This window comes from Parasteatoda tepidariorum, chromosome 2, assembly GCF_043381705.1.
Source record: "Parasteatoda tepidariorum isolate YZ-2023 chromosome 2, CAS_Ptep_4.0, whole genome shotgun sequence".
Classification (NCBI taxonomy): domain Eukaryota; kingdom Metazoa; phylum Arthropoda; class Arachnida; order Araneae; family Theridiidae; genus Parasteatoda; species Parasteatoda tepidariorum.
This window is the reverse complement of record NC_092205.1, coordinates 103615575-103625032: the sequence shown is the minus strand read 5'-3', so window position 1 is coordinate 103625032 and position 9458 is coordinate 103615575. Positions and strand designations below refer to the sequence as shown.

General features: G+C 28.2%; 1 protein-coding gene across 6 annotated transcripts in view; it reads left to right on the top strand.

Annotated features, from left to right (window-relative positions):
• LOC107443062 (ATP-citrate synthase) overlaps positions 1–9458 on the top strand; it is an 87190-nt gene that overhangs the window by 8061 nt on the left and 69671 nt on the right. For all 6 annotated transcript variants that reach the window (XM_043053237.2, XM_071178085.1, XM_043053236.2 and 3 more), the window contains exons 3-6: positions 3163–3285; positions 3374–3436; positions 4732–4830; positions 7593–7684. In XM_043053237.2, the coding sequence (XP_042909171.1) occupies positions 3163–3285; positions 3374–3436; positions 4732–4830; positions 7593–7684 (377 nt within the window). The remainder of the gene's footprint in view (positions 1–3162; positions 3286–3373; positions 3437–4731; positions 4831–7592; positions 7685–9458) is intronic.

The following is a 9458-nucleotide window of genomic DNA, read 5'->3' as shown; positions in this document are numbered from 1 at the left end:
AACAGGTATGTAACACATATATATATATAGTTAGTAATAAACTTAGGCATAAAAAATATTGAATCAATATTTTTTTTGTTTCCACACTCCTCTAAAGCTTTTTATTAGCCTGATAAATTATCTTTACCAGTTTGTTTTTTTGAAACATAAATGGTTTATATTAAGTGATTAAAATCATTAATTGCTGATTTTGATTTGACACCTTGAGTGCATGTCGATAAAAGTGAGGTTGGAATTTTAAATATATAAAACCAGAATATTTTTAAAAGTTAAGAAATTGTGATGCCGCAGAATTTTGTTGCATTTAAGGGCTTCCAATTATTTTTTCCAAAAGAGTTAAAATTTGAACCACTAATTTAGTATTTGTATGTATAAGTGTAGCGAAAGGGAAGAATCAATAATTTTCCAAAGCTTAAGAATTTCTTTAAAGTTATTACTTTAAAAAACTCCAAAAAATATTTTTAATTTATTAAAAATTAAGAACTTCAGATAATTTATTAACAGTTTAAGGGAATAATTTATTACTTTTCGGCATAAGTTTTATTCTAAACCATATAATAACTATCATTGCTTAAGGATTTTTATGTCTAAATCCATAAGTATTAATATAGTAATAAGTATTAATATAATTGTGGTTATTAGTTTAATTTATGCTCAATGTAATTTTTTTTAATGGAAGTTATTTTCTGTTTACATTATGTAATAATTTTTAAGACACTGTTTGTTTTTAGTAACTGTCTGAAGATTTTAGTAACATCTTAAGTTATTTTTTGTTTTATAGCAAACAATTTTCAGCTTGTTTAGAACTTTTATAAGAAATAGTTTTATGTACAAACTTTTAGGTAAAATGTGATAAAATACTTATGTATCATTCTTGTTGGGAAGGGGGAAACTTACTAATTAAATCCTTCTTTGCATTTTGTAAATAATCATGATAAAAAGAATAATTAAAAATCATGAAATCCATAGTAGGAATTGCCAAAAAAAAGATAGACAACGAAATCACTCAAATCGGACTCCTCAAAAAGGGGTAATTCAAATATGTGTTTCGTTTCAAGATTAGGTTGTTGTATTAAATAATATCCTATAAAAAATATTGGATTTAAAATCTATAAAGAAATCCATAGCAAAGACAGCAGAAAAATAGATAGAGTCATTGCCTTAAGAAGTAATTACTCAAATGCATGATTCAAATTTTCCATATTGTTTGAAATATATCGGGATATTTAAAAACCCCGAGAGCATCAATGTGACTGCCGAAAATACAATCGTAACATTTCTTCGATTTACGATACCATTGGCGTAAATTGAGAGCGCCAAAAAGTGATGATCTAATTGCAGAATTCAAATTTTACGTGCAAATTTCTGTAGAAAAAAAACTAAAATTTTTTACTTTTCAAAAGAAAAATCTTTTTGCAAAAACTCTGTAACGTTCTGCGACAATGTCGCCGTGTTGCTGTGATTCTGCCATGGGGTGGTGGTAGGAAATTTAGAATATTCAGAACATTTATTTTTGCTTAAGAAACAACTTAAAGGTCACCAAAATCAAGCAAAAGAAGTGATATCTGACCTCTTTAATTGATTATATGATTCTTAACTTAAAAGCTTGGAATTGGATTGTTCAGTTAGCTGAAGAAACTTCCATTTAAGCCTTTTTTAAATTTAAGCTTAAATCCAGATGATCTCTGCACTGATCAAGAAGCAAAATGATTTTTTACTTTCACAGCAGGGTGCGTAGCAGTTTTAAAAAGTGCTTAAAGATGCTTTTTTTTATTTACGTTTTTTAAAAGCCCTTAAAGATGTTTTTTTTATTAGACGTTTGTAAAAAGGGCTTAATTTTCTATCTTTTAAGAATGGATTTTTTCTTTGCCATGTCGATTATTGTCATTCTAAATTACAAAAATTGCATGATTTTCCCACTTTTCTTTGAAATATTTATCAGAAACTAGTTATTTTATCATCATTATGTAAAGTTTTTGAAAATGTTTTTGAACTTAATGGATTTTCTGTTTATAAATAAAAAACTTTAAACGATAGATTTTTCTTTTATTGCTGCACAGATCCTAATTATGTTTTTTTTTTTGGTAAGTGATTAAAAATATTTTTAGAGTGCTTAAAAAGTACTTAAATAGTGCTTATATTTTGAAAAATTTGGCTACGTAACCTGCGTAGACATTTTATTTTATTCAGTTTTCAAGGAAAAAAATATAAAAGGAATTGTGAAAAACATTTTAATCATAATTTTCTCGAGGGGTAACCCAAAATAAGATTTTCGAAAAATTATGGTATAGGCAGATAATGACGTAGCAAGCAAGGTAACTTATGAAATGGAAAAGTTAAAATCTGAGTTCTTCTGTTTATATTTTCCTTATATGGTGACCTATCGATATTGTCTGACAGCCGTAGTTCTCTCCACCATTTTAGTAATTGGCCTCTTGTGGACTACAGGATCAGCGACTCTATCCTGCTTAAATTAAAGCTCATTTAACTTAATCATGATGTTCATTTGCAGTGAGTATCTTCCCTTGTAAATCTCCACGGAAATGAAATGGCCAATATTCTTGCAAAGGAGGGCTGCAGGATTACAACAACTCCCTCTTCCACACTTACATTTTTGGCGTTATACTCTCTGGAAAAATCAAAAATCTCGGAGGAGTGGAAACACCCCCAACCCATAATTGGTGCAAGGGATCAAAACCGGGTTTGTCCCTTGACCCCCCGTGTGACAGATGTACCCGGACTGTTCTATCAAGGTTTGCTAGCAGTCACATCAAGTGCCTCACTTTCAACGAGGGCAGGAAAACCTTCGTCATCTGGACCAAGTGCCAAATTCATCAGGCTTCTCCTGAGCACCTCTTGGATTGCATGGGACTCTCTAAGGAGGATCTCTTTAGCAATCCTCTCCTAGTCTTCGACTTCCTTTCAGTCAACGAACTGTGGATCTTGTCTGACTCCGTCAGACAGAGAGGATAAGCAACAACAGCATATTTTCCTAAAAAAGCTTTTTCAGAGATGTTTTCTGTTTTAAAAACTGATCTGCGCAAACATTTTCAAAAGCGAGTAATTTTATTTTGATTTTTAAGGTTTATTTTTATACTAATACTTTTGAGCTTCAAAAACTTGTCTTATTTTGGTCGATTATGAAATGTCTTTGTGTTTTAGAAATTGGTTGTGAAACCAGACCAGTTAATTAAACGAAGAGGAAAGTTGGGACTCATTAAAGTAAACACTGATCTTTCTGGTGTAAGAGCATGGATTGAAGAGCGTATGAACAAAATTGCTAAGGTATGCTTTCTATTTACTTTATGATTATAAGAAATACACTAATTTATATATTTTCTATTGCAATCTGTACGTTTTTTTACCTTTACAGGTTGATAGGTCAAGTGGGAGGTTACATAATTTTATTATAGAACCATTTCTTCCTCATCAACAGGTATGTAATTAAATAATACTGAGTAAGTTATTGGTTTATTTTTATTTAATTACACACACAGCAGTATGTGTGTGTATGTCCATTATTAAAGATGAAAATCTTTACTGAACTGTTCTGATCTGAATCTGAACTGTTTTATCAATCAACACAGTGTTTTTCATTGCAATTTTTTGGATAATTTAAAATTTTTCTCCTCTTCCTATGCTAAATATTTTGCATGTAATTTATTGTTTAGATGTGCATTCTTATAAAAACAGTATTGCTAAATCATGGTGCGTAGCATTTTTAAAAAGTTCTTAAGGATGCTTATTTTTGATTTTCATTATTACGGTATATTCCGGCGCATAACGCGCCCCGGCGTATAATGCGCACCCGTAATTTCTAATAACTTTTTTTAAATTTTAAGATATACTCTTCGTATAACGCGCATGAAAATTTGGATTGTACATGTGCAATATCTCGTCTAGTATCTATAGAAAACCAGAAAGACTTTTAGTATGGGACATGTTTAGGTCCGACCTTACAGATAATGCAAAAAAAATTTTTTTTGAAAGAATGTAACACCGATGTGGCAGTTATTACGGGCAGATTGACACCATTAGTTCAGCCATTGGACTTCTGCTCTTAAAGCCAATTTAAAAAAACAGTGGAACACTTGGATGTTGGAGGGCGAGAAAACCTTTACGAAAGGAAGACATGCAAGTTTGGAAACAGTGTGTGAATGGATATTAAAAGCATGGGATGAAATTAAGCCTGAGATGGTTAGAAAATCATTAAAAAAATACAGCATTTCAAATAATCTGGACGGATCAGAAGATGACTGTTTATTCATGGATGAGGGTAACACAGATTATGAAGACGAAACAGATTGTGATGACGTGCCTGAAGAAATAACGGAAGACGAATATAATGAACTATTTATGTAATAACGAAAATCAATAAAGTATATAGGTATGTTATTTCTTTAAAATAAAAGTATTTTTCTATATTTAATTTTTTTTAGTCTATAATTTTTTATATTCGGCATATACCGCGCACCCGTAAATTCCAATGTTATTTTTTGCATTAAAAGTGCGCGTTATACGCCGGAATATACGGTATGTCTAATAATATTGCTCATAATATTGTTTGCATTAATTTATGAGCATGTTTAAGATCTTTTTTATTGCTTCTTTTTTGTACCATAACCTTTTTGAAATTCCCTTAAAAAAAATTGAATTTATGCATTTTTAAAGAGAATGTTGACTAAATATATATGTTATAATGATCTTATCTATGTAATTATATTTGTTTAGTCAGAAGAAGCCTACATATGTATCTACAGTCATCGATATGCAGACACAATATTATTTCATCATGAAGGAGGAGTAGACATTGGTGATGTTGATGCAAAGGTGCTATACCTATTCTAGTTCTACTATACTTATTCTAGTTCTTAAAACAAACACTCAATTAAAATGGCTGATGGATACAGACAATTGGTTTTCATTAGTTTAGGCTGAAAAAACCTTGCCTAAAAAACTAAAATAAATAAGTAAAATAAATCAAAGTTCCAATTCAGATAGGCAAGAGTTTTTGAGAATGATTTGGATTTAACTTAAAAGTGGATTAACTCTAATGAGCATATATATTTTCTTCTTCTTTGTCAGCACAACAGCCCCTCGCAGACCTTGGCTGCCTCAACAGCTGACAAACGCCATCGTCTCCTATCCAAGGCAACTCCCTTCCAATTTCTTATCTTTAGGGTTTTAAAATCATTTTTGATGTCGTTTAGCCATCTAGTAAGGGGTTTGCCATCTCAGCCTATTACTGTAGATTTTTTTTTTGAAATTTGGGGCTGCTAATCAGTTGATAGAGCTCAAAGTTATATCTTGTTCGCCAGCATCCCCTTTCTTGAATTGCGCCAAAGATGGCTCTGAGGATCTTTCTTTCGAAAGTTTCTAGTATTCGCTGTATATCTGAATTTAGGGTCCAAGTTTTGCTTCCATAAAGTAGCACAGGAAGTATGAGTGTCTTATAGAGTTTTAACTTTGTTTTTCAACTGAGAAGGTTTGATCTTAGCTGTCTCCTGTGTCCAAACAAACACTTATTAGCCATTTTGACTCTATTGTTGATTTCTGCTCTAAGATATATATTTTTTTAGTGTCTGTAAATTTATTAAACAAAAACACAAAAATTTGTTAGTTTCAGTAATGATCTTACCAGGTATTGCGTTGTTAGAATTACATTTTTGATGGGACTATTAGAACCAGTCAATGGATAAGGGAGTTTCAGTATTATTATCAAAGTGCCTATTTCTATTTTGCAAAGGTATTGATTTTTAAAGGTTTCAAATTCTAGGAGTCTTTCTTGGATAATAATTAAACTAGTTTCAGTCTTTTCATTTCATTGGATTTTTAAATTTTGCTATGGATTGGATTTTGATAATTGGATTAATCAGAAGGAATTAGCCAATAATGCTTGTTTATTTATTTGTTTTTACTGATTTTTAATTAGAAATTTTTTTTGAAAAAAGAAAAAAAAAACTGGAAAGTACCTTCTGTCACATCATTTGAAGGAAGAAAAAAAAAGTCTCCATTTTTCTTGTCAGGGTTTGTTGATTGAAATCAACTTGATTTAAATCACGATTTAAATCAAATGATTTTTTTAAAAATATCATTGATTTAAATAACTGATTTTTTTTATATATATCTTGATTTTAAAAGTTAAAAAACAGTATTTTACATTATTGATACTTTTATTATTTTCTTTTCTTAGTCTTAAAATTTATTTTAAATAAATTGCTGCATTAATTAATTTTAGTTAACGAAATTACTTTCTTTTTTGGTGTGTGTTAAATTCCAACAACTTCGAAATTGCACAAAAAATGTGAATAAAATTCTACTTTTTGATTGAAAAAGCATTGATTTAAAATCTACATTATACTTTATTGGTGGAAAATGTATATTTCTAAAGCTTGAGGTTATATTAAAAATAAATTACCCTAATATGCCAAAAATAGAAAAAAAAAGGCTGATGAATTCAGATATTTTTTTCCTGATATTATAGTGTCATTCTTCCCTTTCAAGCTCTTTCAAAGTCTATTTGAAGCAGTAGAGTTATTAACTGGTATTTTTTTCTCATAATATCTTTGCAGTATCTTTGACATTATCAGATTTTCAATTAAGAAATTTTGTGAGGAAAAAAAATTCCAATAAGTACATAGATTTTTTAAAAATTTTTTTGAGTTTAACTTATCTATTTTGATATAGGATTAAAAATGAATATTTTAATATAAAAATATATAAATTAAGTATTTATTTATTTTTTAATGAATGACTACATTTATAAGCACTATCTACATTTATAAGTAAGACTACATTAATCCTATAAGTAAGACTCCATTTATAAGCATTTGTTTTGTCATATTAAAAATCAAGAGAAAAAAAATCTCAATTTTAAATTAAAATTATGGTTTGCTAATTGAAACTTTGTTTTAATAGTAGTTAAAGCACAGGGGTCTGTCCAAGCCAAATTTACTATTCACAAATTCAACTTTAGTCAAAAGATAGAAACACAAATTACTTTTTCTTAATATTTTATTTTTTTGTCTCATAAGAAACGATAAATCCATATTTTTACCATATTTTTGTGTTGACTTTTTAATATAATTTTTAGTTTTCGCAAGTTATGTCTAAATTTTCACAAAATAAGTATCTCACAGAAAAACCTTGACTGATCCCTGAAATATTCTTAAAATTCTCTATTTGATCTAGTCTTTAAATTTCAATCATGCATTTGTTTCAAAATGGTTGTTATGCATTCAAAGCTATATAATTTAATAAAAAATTATTTTAGTAAGTTAGAGAGCTTCTAAAATATTGTTATAATATAGTTTTACTATTAATTTAATTTTGATTAAACATTTATAAAGTTTTTTTAATCATAAATTATCATTTAATCATAAAGTTCTTGCAATGTATTTGAATTAGAAAAATCTGATTTAAATCAGAAAAATCCTATTTAAATAAAAAAAAAACTGATTTTTAAAATTTTTTTTTAAAAAATCAAGAAAAAAAATCATAAACCCTGATTGTTGTGTATTTTATCATTACATTATTGCATTTCATCTCTTTAATTACATTTATACAATCTAATTTAAGATTCTTTAAAATAGGCTCTTAAGTTGGATGTTCCTATTGATGCGAAACCAGTTTTTGAAGATATAAAAAAAATACTCCTCAAAAATTTACCGGCTGATAAACAAGAGTAAGTTATTTAATACTTTTTATAACTATCTTCCCTAATGGATAAGCCACCTTTAACAATTATTATAATAATTATTATTTTGGCTATGATGTAGAGTACCAATTATTCAGAATCTGCAATCTTTTAAGACGTTTTCTTTTTGAGTGACTAAATAACAAAGAACAATTTCAGTAACTCTAAAATTTTAAGTTTTTAGTACTAACTTCCAAAGAATTCTTTATTGATTGGAAAATCTGATTGTTTTTTTTTTACAAGTATTTATTTAATTTTCAAACACTTAAAATGCACAAAAAGGGTTCATACAAAAATCATCCCTGATTGGTTATACTGTCACTTGGGCTTATTGGAAATACATTGCCTTCACATATTAAGTCTATTTCTATTGCTTTTTAGTTTTGATGTCACATATACCCTATGATTGTTCCTTGTATATTTTAAATTGCAAATTTTGTGGATTTAAGCTTACAGTTATAAGATAATATAAAGGAAGAAAGGTTCTAAAATATTCAAACTGTTAATTTTCAAAAATTATAAATTAGCTGAAGAATTAGATTATGCAGCTCTTCACTATGAATTAACACAGTACAATTACTGTCTTACTATTAAATTTGATTTAATAGAAATAGAATTCATTGAGATATTAGGCTGATGATTTAAGTTTGCTGTTTTTTGCAATCTGAATGAGTGCTTTCAGAAATTCCATCCATTAAAAAGATATGTTAATCATCATTACAGTCTATATGCTGATATTCAAGAATTCAGATGATGTAGTTTATTTTAACTGTATAATTTAAGCGAATAAATTAATCTAGTAGTTTTTCTTTTACTAGAACTGCACGAATTTTTCTGAATGTAAATATTTAATGCAATTTTTTTTATATTATATATTCAAATACACAACAATTCTCATATCTAATTTTAATGCTTAATAAACATTATTCTTTGAGTAAATAGGAATTTCGTTAAAATAGTATGGTTAGTAATTACATTGTTATCTATTTATGAAATTTAATTCCAATTTCTGCAATGAAACATTTACAGAGTTGTCAATTTAATACCTTATTTTTTCAAATTTTAATTTATTTTTGCACAGGAGAATATTCTTTTGACTTACTGCATGATTATATATTTGTGATATATATATATATTTGTAACATCTAAAATACTAGCTTAATAAAATTAAAAGGATCTTTTGAGACTAAACTTAAAAAGAATTATATCTTATCTGCAGATAAGCTTATCTGGTTTATGAGAACATTAAATATTCTCCTTCACATACTCAACTTAGCTCTTCGCGTATATTTTGAGTTTCATTGAATAACGATGAAATCCTTATTTATAAAATGAGTCCATACCGCACAGTAAAATATCTTAAAGAAGCCGAATTCCCATTAAAATCAAGAACGATATTGAGATATTAATTCATTTCTATCTGGTCTTAAGATCTTAAGGCGCCATCTGACAGAGAGTCTGGATTTTATAGATCACATGACATGAACGAAATATTGTATGGAACACTTAAAAAAGTGCACATATCTTTTGGAAATGAAACTGTAAGCATATATCCAGGAGCTCTGCTCCATGTGTATATAATTTGTAAATAGATTTCTTTATCCTTTTCCTCAATAAAAGCCTAGAAAAATTAGTATGTTGTCATCCTTATGAAAAAGGATATTAAAATATGACAGCAAATCTTATGATAAAATAAAGGTCACAGCTCGAAAGTTATGCAGAAACGCGAGAGAAGAGCACTACACACATATATATATATATA